This window comes from Phocoena phocoena, chromosome 6, assembly GCF_963924675.1.
Source record: "Phocoena phocoena chromosome 6, mPhoPho1.1, whole genome shotgun sequence".
Taxonomy (NCBI): domain Eukaryota; kingdom Metazoa; phylum Chordata; class Mammalia; order Artiodactyla; family Phocoenidae; genus Phocoena; species Phocoena phocoena.
In genome coordinates, this window is record NC_089224.1 from 25569353 (window position 1) to 25586650 (window position 17298).

At 40.3% G+C, this 17298-nt stretch overlaps 1 protein-coding gene across 1 annotated transcript in view; it reads right to left on the bottom strand.

Annotated features, from left to right (window-relative positions):
* Positions 1-28: 28 nt before the first annotated feature.
* The window catches only part of IPPK (inositol-pentakisphosphate 2-kinase), a 47982-nt gene continuing 30712 nt past the window's right edge, over positions 29-17298 (bottom strand). The window contains exons 10-13 of the mRNA XM_065879675.1: positions 16057-16207; positions 15212-15314; positions 2660-2739; positions 29-254 (exon numbers count right to left, since the gene is read on the bottom strand). Of these exons, the coding sequence (XP_065735747.1) occupies positions 29-254; positions 2660-2739; positions 15212-15314; positions 16057-16207 (560 nt within the window). The remainder of the gene's footprint in view (positions 255-2659; positions 2740-15211; positions 15315-16056; positions 16208-17298) is intronic.

Here is a 17298-nt window from a genome sequence, read left to right on the forward strand (position 1 = left end):
AAGTTTCAAAACCACTACAGGAAAAAAGTTAGACCTTATGGAGAACTAATGTGCAATCTTCGCTTTCCTTGAACCTAGCTGACATCACGGTGGCGTCTTTGGCATGTACAGTCTTTAAATAGTAGTTGACTATCTTGCCATCCAGTTTATACTGATGAGGAATGCTCTCATAGGGCTTGAGGTCAAGATCCAGCACAGACACGGAGAAGGCAAACCTGGATCTCGATGAAGGGACAATGGGCCTTTGATCAGAGCTGGAAGCAAAAGAACAATTTCAGAATACACAAACCTCCCAAATCCTCTCAACCCAACCCACAAAGAGCACCCATTCTGTGCATCAATATGCATTCCATCTCTGTCTATGCCAACTGTATGTACTAGTGCTAGAAGGTTCTGCAAGAGAGGCACCTACTGTGATACCCGCCAGCACACCAGACAAGAGAGAGTTAATGTGCAGAAAGATGGAAAAGCAATTATGTAGAATACTCGATTGACATTCACCATACCCCAGTAGTATAAACGAATGCTAAGAAAGTTACTTTATCGTGAGCCAAGTATTACAAAACCTAAGAAAATGGGGAAAGTAGATCTGGCTATTCAACAGCCAAACGGATAAAATGTTGAGGACAGACTTCTCTTTTCGTGTCCTTTAGCGTCTGGTGAGAAACTCTTGCTCCTTTATACTTTTTCACTTTTGGAGAGAGAGATCTAGTCTCACGTTTTATTCTCAAATTGTATCTGTAGTGTTTCGTGTTTTGTTTCTTAGGGTTTAGTTGTGGTCTTTCTAAATATTGTAATAGTTGTATGCTTATAATAAAATATGAACAATTACTTGTACTTAAAAAACACTTTCAGGCTAATTCTGAATTTTGTACTAAGATTGCTATATATATCACTTAGCTCTCAGAGTGCTTGATACATAGTATGCATCCAAATGATTGGTTAAATACATTATATGAGCTCAGTTTAGCCTGAGAGAAGTATTCAGGAGTCCTGGTTTCTCCATGTGTACTACTCTTCTAAATTTCAAAATTATTAAAAAAACAAAACAAGCAAACAAAATACCAATTTCAAAACCTCCTGCCTGGGAGAGGGAAGGCAGATAAAACATTCCTATTTAATGAACCTAATCAAGGCCTAGACTCTAGCTCAATTCCTGCTCAGAAATACTATTTACAGGAAAAACGAATCCCTGGCTCATTTGCTGGGGTCTTAGCTACTCCCTCCTGAACAGCAGAGAACATGTGTACAAATTAAGGTCTTGCTTCTGAGTCTCAGTCTCAGGGCCTGAAACCCAAGCTCCACACAGCGGGGCTGGGACAGTGAACACCTCTGGCCCTCAACAGGGCTGCACATTTTATAGGATACCTCACATCACATCAGAACCAACACCCAATAAGATGACATGAATAAAAAGCGGAGTCCATCACGCAGAGGCTGGTGGGAGCACGGCCCAAGAGCCACTGCTGAGGAGAGTCTGACCGTTTGCTGACCTCAAGCTCCCAGTGAGCCCAGGCCTGAGGTTCCTGACACCTGAAATGCTTCTCTGCCCTGGGGATGACACTGGTGATCACACGGCTCAGAAGTTTCTAGACACGTGTCCCCGTTCCTCTCCCACCATGTCGGTTTCTGCTGAGCAGCTGGCCAAGGGTGTCAGGACTCCTGGCCCTCAGCCCCTCACATTTCTGTATCCTGACTGCATCCTTGCTTCAGGAAGGGCAATAGATAATCACATCTGTGTGGTTTTCTCTCATCTAACAACACTGCTTAATCCAAATGGATTCCTGTCACTAACCACTGGGGGCATTTTCTTAGGGGATAATGAGAGTTTTCAACTAAATAGAACAACCTTTTTTTTTGTTTTTTTTTAAATATTTCAGTTACGCCCTATAAATGTCCCTCTGTGTTTCCTATCAGAAAGTGGACAATTCTGTGCCTGCCAAGAAGCAGGACTCCTGGGAATGTTTAGTTCAAAAGCATCGGAAAAACAGGTGGCTGGAAGCCAGTGACGAGATCATCTTGACCCAGGAACACACATCAGATGATTGTGAAACATTCTGCAAAACTGTGTGTGGGGTTTGGCACCCTGAAGATCAATGCTGAAGATGCCATCTAATCACTGAGCGAAGATTATCAGGTTCATCCTGAATTCCTAAAAAAGGCAGAGAGGGGACTGGATAATGATGTCCAGGAGAAGATGCTGCAAAGAGGAAGCAGAACAATGGAATGTTGTTTTAAAGGCTTCGAAACGACTATAAAGGTCGGCACATCAGGACCTGGTAAAAGGAGGAAAAATAAGGCCCACAGGAACCTACAGCTTCTTGGGCCTCTGAGCCATGATGGTAGCTTGGGATTTTCTTTGAGAGAAAGAATTTGGACCACAGTATCCAAGCCCTTGAGATATTTTCTTAGAAAATAATAGTAAACTTGAATGAACAAGCTTTTAAAATTATTCTCAATAATGTCTTTTTGACTGTATTACAAACTTCTAAAGAGCAAGAGTTAATAATCCCCATGATATCAAGTAGGCCTTGGAAATCGGCCTGTTAATAAACATGATCCTGCCAGAGCCTCTCTAAATATAGGGACACCAACTCTCTTGCCAATCCACAAAACCCTGCTAGACCAAGGACACATGACACAGTAGCAGGTGCCTCACCTTGCATCCTGCAGACAAGGAGAGAGTGCGATCATGATGGAGCAGTCTTTCGCAGTCATGGCGACCCGGTACTGCTGAACCTGCAGGGGAAGGAGAGGTCAGCTCCATGGCATTACCACACACACCCTTCCCCACTGGAGAGGTCCAAGAACTGGTCCCAGACCTGGGGGTAGGTTAGGAAGACCCAGTCCCAAAGAACTCATTAGAGGCCAGTGCTGCCCTCTGACCTCTCACTGCAGGCAGTGTATGGACCCTGATTCCAAAACCTGGGACCTAGGGCTTGTCTTCGGCAAGACAATCACAGCCCACCTTGGAAGAAAAAGCAGTAAGTGGCGTCAGCTATTGATGTGCTAGCCACACTGACAGCACTGAGCATACCACTCTATACCTCAAGATAGCGGCACACAGACACACACCAAGGCCCTGCTTAGAGCAACAAAATGTCCCCAGATCACATAGCACACTAGAATGTCATGCAGTTCCCATGAATGACACTGCAAAACAGAGGGATCACCAACTATGTGTTAACTCACTTCATCCCCACAGCAACCCCACAGGCAGGCACTGCTAGTGTCCCAGTTTATGGATAAGGAAACAGACATAGAACGACCTGTCCACTCTGCACTGCTAGGCTAGACTCAAACCCAGGTGTTTCAACTCTGAAGTCAAAGATGTGACTGAATTGCTGCAATCTTATGAGCAAATTTTACTGCATGAGGACTTGCTTCTTCTGGATGAGCAAAAAGAAAGTGGTTTCTTGAGATGGAATCTACTAGTGAAGATGCTGCTAAGATTGCTGTAATGACAGAGAATTGAGAATATGATGTAAACTTAGTTGATAAAGCAGCAGCAGCAGAGTTTGAGAGGACTGACTCCAATTTTGAAAGAAGTTCTGCTGTGGGTTAAGTGCTTTCAAAGAGCATTTCATGCTTCAGATAAATCATTCATGGAAGGAAAAGTTAACCAATGTGTTAAACTTCACTGGTGTCTTATTTTAAGAAATTGCCATGGCCACACCAACCTCCAGCAGCCACCACCCTGACCACTACCCTGATCAGTCATTAGCCATGAACATCGAGGCAAGACCCTCTGCCAGCAAAAAGATTACTTGCTGAAGGCTCAGGTGATGGTCAGCATATTTTAGCAATGAAATATTTTTTAATTAATGTATATACATTTTTTAAGACATAATACTATTGTGCACTTAATATAGTGTAAACATAACTTTGATATGCATTGGGAAACCAAAAAATTCATGTAACTCGCTTTATTAAGATATTTGCTTTATTGTGGTGGTCTGGAACCAAACCCACAATATCTCTGAGGTATACCTGTAATCACATTAAAAGAAAATAGGAGAAAAGTCACATGATCTTCTCAAGAGAAACAGAAAAAGCACTGAAAAACTCAACACCCACTCCTGATAAAAACTCTTAACAAATCAGGAATAGAAGGAAGCTTCCTTAATTTGATAATGGTTATTTATTTTAAAAATAAACTAAGCAACACCCAAAAAAACCTACAGCAAACAATTTACTTAATGGTAAATACTTTCTCTTTGAGAGTGGGAACAAAAATTAACTATATGCAGTTAGGCAAAACAAAATAAATAAGTGAAAAGTATAAGGATCGGAAAGAAAAAAAATCAAATTCACAAACAATATGATTATATATAATCATACATATATATATTATATATAATGAAAATCCAACAGAAGCTATAGATTGTTAGAATTAGTAAGTGACTTCAACAAGGCTGACAGATAAAGAGGTCAAAGGAGAAAAATCAGTTACATTCCTATATATCCACATAGATACCATCTATATCTAAAACCATCAAATATCTAGGAATATATCTAATAAAATATAAGATCTCTCTAAAGAAAATCATAAAATGTTTTATCAGACTTTAAATAACACCTAATAAAAAGAAAACGCCCATGTTGGAAGCCTTAATATTGTATGGATGTCAACTCTTGTCATCATTTTAAAGCCAAGTCAATCAAAATCCCAAAAGGTCTGTTGTTGCTTTTCCTTGTAGAACTGAACAAAGTTCATTCTTTAAAAAACAATTTCTTTTTTAGGTATACTGATGTACAATATTATATAAGCTTCAGGTGTACAACACAGTGAGTCGCAACTTTTTAAAGTTATACACCATTTATAACTATTGGCTATATTCCCTGTGTTGTACAATATACCCTTGTAGCTTATTTATTTTATACATAGTAATTTGTACCTCTTAATCCCCAACCCCTATCTTGCCTCTCCCTCATCCCTCTCCCCAGTGATAACCACTCATTTATTCTCTGTTATCTGTGAGTCTGTTCCTTTTCGTGAACAAGTTGATTCTAAGATTTGTACAGATAAGCAAAAGGTCAAGAAGAGCCAAGGCATTAATTAAAAGAAAGACATTCCTGAAGAAAGTAGAAGGATTTACTCTACTGGGTATCAAGATTCATTATGACTCTAGAGTGATCAGGACAATTCCTATGATTCTAGGACAACCGCATATGAAAATAAAACCTTACCTCATGCCATACCAAAAATCAATTGCAGAAGGTACCCACCAAATGTGAAAGGCAAAACAAAGTTTCTAAAATATCTGTGTGACTTTAAGGTAGATAAAACTTAAAGACTGCTAAAGAAGGAAAAAGATGTAAATTAAATGACCTTAAAATTATGACCTCCCCTTCTGAAAATGACTTTATTAAGAGAGTAAAATGGCAAGTGGAAGAAGATATCTGTAGCACACATATCTGACAATGAGCATCTATCCAGAATACATAAAGATTTCCTTCAAACCAATAAGAAAAAGATAGACAACCATACAAAAAACTGGGCAAGAGACTTAAATAGGTGCCTCATGGAAAAGAAAATATAAATGGCCAATAAACATATGAAAAGGTGTTGAATCTCATTACCACAATAAGCTACCATTACACATTCACTAGAATGGCTAAAATTAAAAAGACCCACAACCCAGTGGCAGAGAGGGTATGGGGCCACAGGAACCCCCTAGTCTGTCGAACTACCCTAGCCTGTTGTAGGGAATATAAACAGGTAAAACTATTTCATAGTACCTACTAAAGCTAAATATGCTCACACCTCTGACCCAGAAATTCCACTCCTAGGAATATACCCAAGAGAAACGTATGTGCATGTACACTAAGAGATCTGTACAAGAATGTTTTGCAGAAACTTTATTCATAACGGTCAAAACTGGGAGCAACTCAAATATCCATCAACAGTAGAATGGGTGATATCCATTTAAATAGATCACTACAAAGCACTGAAAATATGGAAATGCATGCAATAACATGAGTAAATCTTATACATGTTATATAGAACATAAAAAAAAACAAGACACAAGATATATGCATGATTCTGTAATAATAAAGTTCAAAAACAACTAAACTATAGGTATGTAAGTCAATACAATAGTTAACTTGAGGGAGAAAGGCAAGAGGAATAACTGTACAGGAAACCAATAGGGATTCTAATTAGCTGCCAGTGTTCCATATTCAGACCTAACTGGTAGTTCTCCAAGAGTTTTCTTTATGACAAATTTTACCTCTTTCTGTGCACTTTTCCATATGTGCTGTATTTCAACATTACAAATGGTTAATGAAACAAAAGCCTAGAAAATTAAAATCAAACTTTTAAATACTAGAAATATCAAGTAATTTGGAGGGCATGTGGGAAACAGGACCCTTGACTGTTACAAGAAGGAATATAAATTGGCAAAATCTTTTCAGGAGGACAATATGACAATCTACAAAAAATAAATCTAGCAACTCAACTTCTAAGAATCACTCTGGAAGATACGCTTAAGTGCACAAGGGTTAAAGTACAAAAATGTGAATGTAAACATTTTTAACAGTAACAAATTAAAGATAACACCCAAATAAATGACAATTAATTATGTGACCATATTAAGGAGAACAACACTTTTAGGTGTATGGAGAACTTCCAAGGCACCTCCTACAAAACAATGATATCCCTGTTAACACTTTTAATGCACTGCTAGGCTTGCAGAAGGTAAAGGAAATCCCCAACCCAATCCCCTCTTCTCACACTCACTCCCACAGGAGCTGAAACTAGAGTTTTGAGCAAGGAGCAACTGGAAGGCTAAGCTGCCCTGTAGGCAATATCAGTGCAGGCATGGTTTCTAGGAATAAGCCATGGAGTACAGGGTCTAAACCTGATACTTCTCCCTTAAGTCAAGAATCCATATTTCCTCTGGAGGAAAGCATCCCCTGTTTAGGTCCCCAAGATTCTCATAGATCAAAATCAAACAAATATGAGCTCACAATCATACATAATTAAAAACCCAAGCAAATAAAGCAGCAAGGATGAGTCAGTAAAATAACAAGAGATTTTTTACCTCCAAGATTTTACTGTAACTTTGATACAGAATATAAAACAACTATTCATAAATTGTTTAAAGAAATAAAAGATGGGATTTAAAAGAGGGCAAGCAACAAGGAACTATCAAAAATACCAAACAGCTATGAAAATGAGCCACATGGAACTTTGAGAGAAATTAAAAATATAACTAATGAAGTAGAAAACTCATTAAACAAATGAATGAACAGATTAGACACAGGTGAAGAAAGAATCAGTGAATGGAAAGGTAGAACAGAAGAAAATGATAAAAATGAGGTCTGATATATATATCTAATTAGAGTCCCAGAAGAAGAGAATAGGGTAATGGAGAAGAGAAAATATGTGAAGAGAAAATGGTTGAGGATTTTCCAGAACTAATAAAAGACACATCCACAAATAGAGAAAGCACAACATACACCAAGCAGAATAAATTAAAAGTACACCACACCTAATCACATTGCACTAAAATGTCAGATTTAAAAAGAGGAGACTTTAAAAGCAACCATAGAGAAAATAATCACCTCCTGAGGAAAGACAGACTGACAGAAAACATCTCAGCAGAAACATCCACAGTCAGATAATGTTGCATAAAATGGTTAAATGCTAATAGAAAAATAATCAACCTCTTCTTTGTACCTAGAAAAAATTACCTTTCAAAACTATGACAAAATATAAATATATCCAGATAAACAGATACAAAGAGAATTTACCAAAAGACATTCACTAAAGTAACTTCTAAAAGATATACTTCAAGAAGAAGAGGAAAACTGTAAACAACTGTAGGCCAATAAATTAGACAACTTAGATAAAATGGAAAAACTCCCAAAAAGTTACAAACTACAAAAACTGACTCAAGAAGAAATAGCACAATTTTCTATACCAAGTAAAGAGACTTAACTGGGTATCAAAACACTACCTACAAAGAAAAGCCCAGACCCAGATGGCTTCACTGGTGAATTCTATCAAATATCAATATTTAAAGAAGAATTACCATCAGTCATTCTCAAATCTTTCCAAGAAAAAGAGGCTGAAATACTTCCCAACTCATTCGACAAGGCCAGTATTACAGACCAATACCTCTCATGAGAATGGACACAAAAAGCCTCAACAAAATTATAGCAAATTGAATCCAGCAATACATAAGAAGAATCATAGACCAAGTGGGGTTTATCCCAGGAATGCAAGGTTGGTTTTAACATCCAAAAATAATATGTCATATCTATAGAAAAACAAAACACATGATAATAAATATCAATCGATGCAGAAAAGACATTTGACAAAATCCAACATCCTTTCATGATAAAAACATTCAACAATTTAAGAAAAGAAGGGAACTTCTTCAACCCAATAAAGGATAGCTACGAAAAGCCCAAAGCTAACATTACACATAATGATGAAAGACTGAATGCTGTCCCAATAAGACCGGAAACAAATCAGACAGGTCTGTTCTTGCATTTAGCATTGCACTAGAGGTTCTAGCCAAGGGCTGTTATGCAAGAAAAAGACATAAAAGGCAACCAAACTGGAAAGGAAGAAGTAAAACTATCTCTAAATGATCTTATATAGAGAAAATCCTAAGAAATTCAGTAAAAAACTATTAGAACTAATAAATTCAGCAAGGTTGTAAGCTATAAGATCAATATACAAAAACAAATTGTATTTCTATACACTTGCAATGATCAATCTAAAAATGGAATTAAGAAAACAACTTCATTTACAACAGCAAAAAGAAAACACTCAGGGATAAACTTAACAAAGTACAAAATGTATCTCTGAAAAGACTGTTGAAAGAAAAACAAAGATCTGAATAAATGGAACAGCATCCCATGTTAACAAACTGGAAGACTTACTATTATAAAGATGGCCATATGCAAGCAATCTGCAGATTCACCACAATCCCTATCACAATCTCTGCTGGCTTCCTTGTAGCACTTGGCAAGCTGATTCTAAAATTCATAATGAAATTACAAGGGGCTCCTAATAGCCAGAACAATCTTGCAAAAGAACAATTTCAAAACTTACTAAAAAGCAACAGTAATCAAGGCAGGGTACAAGCATAAGTATAGACATATATATCAATGGCACACAATTGACTATCCAGAAATAAACCCATACATTTATGGGAAAAAATAGTCTCTTCAACAAATGGTGCTGGGACAACTATATATCCACATACAAAGAATGAAGCTGGATCTCTACCTCAAATCATATATAAAAATTAACTCAAAATGGATCAAAGAACTAAATTTAAGAGCTAAAACTCTGAAGAAACAGGGGAAAATATTCATGACTTTGGATTTAGCAATGAATTCTTAGATATGACACCAAAAGCACAAACAAGAAAAGAGAAAAACAGACAAACTGGACCTCATCAAAGTTAAAAACTTTTTTGTGTATGGGGACAGATGGTTACTAGATTTATCATGGTAATCATATCATAACGTATGCAAGTGTCAACTCACTATGTAGTATACCTGAAACTAACATAATATTGTACATCAACTATATTTCAAATGAACAAGTAAAGTTTTTAAATTGCAAATATTTTACAACAAAGAACATTATCAAAAAAGTGAAAAGGTCTCTGACAGAATATATTTGCAAATCATATATCTGTTAAGGGCTTACTATCCACAATATACAGAATCCCTACAACTCAACAATGAAACAAATAACATAATTTAAAAGTGATCAAAGGACCTGAATAGGTATTTCTCCAAAGAAAATATACAAATGGGCAATAAGCACATTAAAAAATGCTCTTAGTCTTCACAGAAATGCAAATCAAAACCACAATGAGATACCATTTCATACCCACCAGGATGGCTAAAAACAAAAGGGCAGGTAACAAAGTGTTGTCAAAGATATGCAGAAACTGGAAACCTGTACACTGCTGGTGGGAATGTAAAATGGTACAGCCATTTGGAAAACAGTCTGGCAGTTCCTGAAATTCCTGAGCTCCTGAGCTCCACTCCTAGGTATATGCCCAAGAAAAGTAAAAATATGTCCACAGAAAAATTTATACACATATTTATAGCAACATTATTCATAATAGCCAAAAAGTGAAAACAACCCAAATGCTCATCAAACTGATGAATGGATAAACAAAATACAGTAGATCTATACAATGGAATATTATTCAGCCATAAAAAGAAATGAAGTATTGATACCTGCTACAATACACATGAACCTTGCAAATATTATGCTAAAGTGCAAGGAGTCAGTCATAAAGGACCACCTATTGAATGATTCCATTCATATGCAATATCTGGAATAGGCAAACCTATAGAGATAAAAATTAGATTAGGGGGCTTCCCTGGTGGCGCAGTGGTTAAGAATCCACCTGCCAATGCAGGGGACATGGGTTCTAGCCCTGGTCCAGGAAGATCCCACATGCTGCAAAGCAACTAAGCCCATGTGCCACAACTACTGAGCCTGTGCTCTAGAGCCTGCGAGCCACAACTACTGAGCCCACACACCACAAATACTGAAACCTGCGCTCCTAGAGCCCGTGATCCGCAGCAAGAGAAGCCACCGCAATGAGAAGCCTGTGCACCACAATAAAGAGTAGCCCCCACTCACCACAACTAGAGAAAGCCCGCGCACAGCAACAAAGACCCAATGCAGCCAAAAATAAATAAATTAATTTTTTAAAGTAGATTAGTAGTTGCTTAGGGCTGTTGGGGATGAGGAGATAAGGAGATGATGGCTAAAGGGTACAGAATTTTTTTTTAGGTGATGAAAATGTTCTAAAATTGACTGTGATGCTGCTTACACATATCTGTGAATATAGTAAAAACCACCAAATTGCATACTTTAAGCAGGTAAATTGTATGGTATGTAACATATCACAATAAAACTTTTATAGGAAAAAGAGGAAAGATCTGAGATATAAGAATGTTAAGCAAAGATATGGGTAAACGTGGTAGATCTAAACAAACACCTGTAAAAAATAATACTGTAAATTGCGATTTTTAAAAAAAAAAACAATAAGACAAATAGAGGGCAGGTAACAAGTTCTGTAAAAGATATGGAGAAACTGGAACCCTGTACACTGCTGGTGGGAATGTAAAATGGTACAGCCATTTTGGAAAACAGTCTGGCAGTTCCTGAAAAAGTTAAACGTAAGTTACCACTTGACCCAGCAGCTCCACTCCTAGGTATACGCCCAAGAAAAGTTATATGACAAAAACTTACATGACAATAACTGCATATAAGTTGGGAGCGATAACTGGAATTAAAGTATCCCAGATGAACTTTTTGGCCAACCCAATATTATGTGTCTGTGTGGCAGGTGTTGGGGTGGGAGTGGGGGTTAAATTATTAATTTTAGTCTTTAAATATGCATGGTCAAATTGAACAAGTAACCAGAAAAATGACAGTAGCAGAATGTCTAACTCCCAAACCAACAGAGAAAAAAATGAATATAAAAACTAACAAGCAAAAGTGAACAGAAGTCAGCAAACTACAGGCCAGGGGCAAAATCCAGCCTGCCACCTGTTTTTGTAAATAAAGGTTTACTAGAACACAGCCATGCTCATTTAAATTTGTCTCTGGCTGCTTCTGAGCTATGATGGCAGAGCTAAGTAGCTACAACAGAGACCAGATGGCCAAAGCCTAAAGCATTTACTCTCTGCCACCCCTGCCTTTTTTTTTTTTAATTTAAATACATGTTATTTTATGACAAAATACTTGCCTTTTTTTTTCTCCCCATTTATATTACAGTTAAAACTATATTACAGGGGTTTCCCTGGTGGCGCAGTGGTTGAGAGTCCGCCTGCCGATGCAGAGGACAGGGGTTCGTGCCCCGGTCCGGGAAGACCCCACATGCCGCGGAGCAGCTGGGCCCGTGAGCCATGGCCGCTAAGCCTGCGCATCCGGAGCCCGTGCTCCGCAACGGGAGAGGCCACAACAGTGAGAGGCCTGCGTACCGCAAAAAAACAAAAACAAAACAAAACAAAAATCTATATTACAGTTAAGATGTGTTTAGGTAGGTTATATTATCTATGAATTTCATTTCAAGATAGTAAAGGGGGAATTACAGTATTTGCTATAGAAAAAGAGTGTTGGATCTGCTAGGACTGAGAACCATCAGTTTAGGGGTCCAGAGATCATGTAAAAGCAGAACTTGGAAAGAAGCCCTAAACACATTTTGTCAACCCCAAACCAGACGCCCTGGATACACCCTTCTCTACCTTCCAGATAAGACTCCTGTGCCTTGCCCATAGCAATCACCGTATGGGCCCTTGCAGCCCATTCCAAGCCACCGTGCACCAGTATCAGTTTTCTAGATTGGGATGAGAGCTGTGATGTCTGGCCCTTTATAGAAAAAGTTTGCTGACTCCCATTACAGAATACTAAACGATAGTCAGAAAGCAAGAAATACGCTGGGCTGCAGTTTCCTGAGCTTCGAAATAAATACAATATTCGCACCTCTCTCATTTCATCAGAGGTACAAAGCTCAATTAGATAAACAGTATTCATGAAAGAACTTTCAATAGTCTGTAGCCTAGGAATATTCTCAACCTGCTCCCCCAGCTTCAGCTTCACTTCCACCTTCTTCAGATTCCAACTAACAGAACCTAAATCCCTAAAACAAAAAAAGAGGCAGACCCTTATATTCCAACACAGACAGACTTCAAGCCATGTTAGGTTAAATGCAAGCTAGTGAAGAACACGTATAATGTGGATAATCCCCCAAATGGTATGAGTGAGTGTGTGTGTGAGTGTTAGTGTGAAGTTCTGAAAAGATACATACTGTTAACAGTGGACACCTATTGCTTGGGCAGGAATAACGTCACATTTTTTTTTTTTTTTTTTTGCGGTACGCGGGCTTCTCACTGCTGTGGCCTCTCCCGTTGTGGAGCACAGGCTCCAGACGCGCAGGCTCAGCGGCCGTGGCTCACGGGCCCAGCCGCTCCGCGGCCTGTGGGATATTCCCGGACAATATACTCACTGCTTGAATCTTTTTCATTAAATTATTTGTTTTGAGATAATTGTAGGTTCACATGCAGGTGATCCTGAGTGCCCTTTACCCAGTCTCCCCCAATGGTGACATCTTGCAAAACTATATAGTATAATAATCACAGCCAGGATAGTGACATTGATACACTCCATGATCTTATTCCAATCTCCCAAGTTTTACATGTAGTCCTGTGTGCTGTGCATTTTATCACACATGTAGGTTCATGCATCTGCCACCACAGTTAAAATACAGAGCAGTTCCATCACCAGAAGATCCCTCTTTGTTGACCTTTTATAACCACACCCGCTTCCTTCCACCTCCTCCCCATCCCACAGCAACCATTCATCTTTGTCATTTCAAGAATGTCATTTAAACAGAATCATAGTGTGTGATCTTTTGGGACTGGCTTTTGTCACTCAGCACATTTCTCTGAAGATTCACCCAGGTTGTTGTGTCTATTGAGATTTCGTTCCTTTTTACTGCTCAACAGTTCCAGTTTATGTAACCTGTTGTAGGCCACCTGTTGACAGACACTTGAGTTGTACCCAGCTTCTAGCTATCACAAATAAAGCTGCTATGAACACTCCTGTACAGGGTTTTGGGTGAGCCTGAGTCTTCCCTTCTCTGTGACAAATGCCCAGGAGTGCAGGTGCTGGGTTATAGGGCACATGCATGTTTAGCTCTGCAAATCTAGTTTCTCTGCACCAGCATTCAGTGTTATTTCAATGTTACTATTTTAGTCATTCTGATAGTTGTGTAATGATTGCTTGAATCTCTTATAAGATTATGTTTACATATGAGGTTTAAAAATTGCAATAAAATTAAAAAGTAATCCATGCTTATTTATCACAATTTTGAAAAATATAGAAATGTGTAAAAAAGGAAGCAAAGTCCTATGCTTCTTCTCTTGAAAAATGGAATACTGATACTTATTACTAAATCAATGTACCCAAGTTGCAGACAATGCAGGGCAGTCCGTCACTTTATTCCGATAGAGGCCCCCTTTTGGGTCTCTCCCCACCTTGAGGACAGCTCTATGCCCAAGCACCTCAGCTAATTCCCTCAGGGCCCTTGGCTTTGGAGGGGACCTCCTCAAAAGCCCAACAGCTGCAGAAGAGGGAGCACCCAACCTGGGAGGGAGGGAGCACCCACCCAAGGACAAGAGTGAGGACTCTTAACAAGTGAGAACCACAGACACATTGTCAGGACCAGGACAGTTAAACTAAGGGCTCCAGGGCAGCTGCCCAGAGGATGTAGAGAAGGAGGTCATTCTGTTTTGTTCCTACCTTTTTGTCACTTTGCTCCCACTAGAACAGTGTTCCTTAACCATTTTAGCAAAACCTTTGACAGCCCAATGAAACCTATGGATCCCTCTCAGAATAACATTTTTAAATGCAGAAAATAAAAAATAGAGGCTTGACCATGTCAAATACTGAACTATTTTTTAAAACAAATATATTATGTAGTATTACATAACAAAATCTCAGGAGTGAAGAATATAAAGATATCATGAGATATCTGTAGCAACTACAGTGTGATATTAAAAGGTCTGATTTCTCTAAATGGCAAAGTTGGGGGTCCTGCTGACCACACAGTGGTTGTTGCCACATTCGTAATGGAAGGAAACACTAATTTCAATCAGAGGTTAGTGAAAACAAAGATGTAATTTTTTTCCTATCCAAGTTCATGGAGCCCCTGAATTCCAATTTTACAGAACTGGAAAGAATGGGATGAGGCCTCTTCCCTAAGAGATTCTCCCAGGGTGCCCCTTGGCCTGAGGTATGGGGAGGAAGGAAGCCAGCCACACACAACCACAGGTGGGGTCCGGGCCTAGAGTCCCACTGAGGGCTGTAAGGAGAGGAATGGTTGGCGCTAGCCTGTTCTAAGGCTGCTAAGAAGGAAGCACAGAGCAGTGGCCTCAGGTCCTGGACCCCAGTACAGGGAGGGTGGAGAGAGGGCTGGGCCCAGGGTGGCCTGGAGCCAAGTGAACACAGGGAAATCCTTCCTAGAAGCTAAAGTAACGTTATTACCACCCGGCCCAGTCCATCTGGGGGAAACTTTAGCCACGTTTTTTTAATCCCCAATTTTTCTGCTTTAACCATCAGGGGTAGGTACTGGGAAACACTTCTTAGGAAAACCCCGAGTTAGTGTTAAGAGCCTAAGAAGCATGCAGTGTGTTTCTGGAAGGATCTACCCACCTTTGTCAGTGCAAAAGCCACTGTGCCATCATCCTCAGTGGAAAGATCAAGCAGCCTCTGGTAAAATGCTTCATCATAAGGCCCATCTATTTGCAATGTTTTTCTGAAGGACAAAGCACAAAAAAACAGGATAACAAAGCTGCCTGGAAATCATTTGTTAAACTGTTAGCAGTTTAAGAATCATACATCTGGTTTTAAAGAACATTAATGGATTCATCTCTTCCTAATGCTAAACTTCGTTATGAAGCATCTTGCAAGACCAGAACCAGGAGAGCCAAGGCTGAACGTCTCTTGTTTATGACAAATGGTGTCCAGGTAAGAGATGCTAGTGAAGGGGTGCTAGGGAGGAAGCGAAGCCAGGCCTGGGCAATGGCCCCAGCCTCCACCACATGCCACAGGTGTGGACCCTAGCAACCCCCATCAAGATGGCCAGGAGATGGACAAGGCAGTGCCTGAAGGCCAAAGCCCAGCGGTGGCTGGGTGAGCACGGCTCACTGGCTGTGGAGCAGCACTGCCCCCTGCAGGCTCAGCCCAACTCAGGACATGGAGCTGCCTAATGCAGGGTTGTCAGGTTCACAAGATGTGCTTTTCCTTTCTAGAAATGGGCAAATGACCACTGATCTGACAGGACCCTGGTCCTCCTTCACATGGCACTGAATCTCTGGGCCGAGCCTGGCATCTGGGGGCAGGGAGGGGAGGTAGCTGGGGTGAGTCATCCTCCTGGGAGGCCAATGCTGTCCTCCCACTGGGCCGACCTGCTCCCCTCATCCCCATCTTTCCCTCAGGGCTGCTGGGGCCCCATGGGGGCCCAGAAAGGGCAGGGGAGCCCTGGACCTGGGCCTCACCTCTCCTCAGGAAACTCCTCCAGGTACCGCTCAACCCGCCGGTACAGAGGGTAGAGGCCTTCGATGTCCAGCAGGTCCAACATCTGCACCTGGAGGGTTTTGTACAGAAGACAGCCCTTCGGTAACCCTGAGCGCTCCGGGGTGTTTTTTCCTACCAAGAACATCAGGGGAAAATGAGAGGTTTACTGTCAAGGACTAAAGAAGGTGGCGGGCACAGGCCGCACCCTGCCTCACGGAGCTGCTGGGGCTGGGACAAGCAGACGTTCAGGACCAGGCACAAAAGAAAGGCAGGTGACCCACACCTCACTCTGTGCCTCTCCTTCCTTTCAACATCCTTCAACCTCCATCACACCAGCCCAGATCTGAGTTTAGAGAGATGACCCTCAGTCTAAATAAGACAAGACACAAAATTTAAAACGACCATGTTGACATCTCCAAAACTGCAAGACTGCATCTGTGAAGCCCAGAGCCACAGCCCGTACTGAGAGACAAGTGACCACACTGAGCAGGGAGCTGTCATGGCAGGGATGGTGCGGAAACAAGGTCCATTCCACACTCGAGCATTCTCGGGACCCTGCCATGCACCGGGGGTCTCGAGGGCTGGGGAGACAGAGTCCCAGCCCATTTATCCCACCCTTTAAAGAAACAGCCATGTCCTATGAACAAACAAATATATGAGTATGGGTCCAAGTCACAGGGAGCAGCTGTGGCCATGTGCAGTTCTGACACTCTGACCTCTGACCTCCCCCACCTCTGGCAAAACATGCTCAGTCATGTAAGACAGAGTGAAAGTGCACAGACCCAGCTAGAAGGGATTTGTTAAAATTATAGGCTATTCATACAGTGGAATATCTACCTCATGGTCCATAAAATTTCAAAAAATACAATTGCTGATATAGATACAGATTTATACTGATCAGGCAAAAATATCAGGTTACAAAATAGTATGTAGAACACATTGCACATTCCATGGGTCAGGTTTATGTCTGTGTACATATGCAGGGAAGGTCTGGAAGAAAAGTCCACAGGTGTCAACAATGCCTCAGACCAGTGTCCATCTGTGTGTCCTTCCAAACACGTTCCATCTACTTAAAAGCAGTTAAGTACCCAAATATGGGCATAAGTTTACCAAAATTGTCTGAAATGACTAGGTATCACTTTTGCAACAAGAAAAATACCCACAGAATTCATTTGTACTAAGAAAAATGTGAAATGGGGGACAGAAGAAGGGTGATTTGTGCT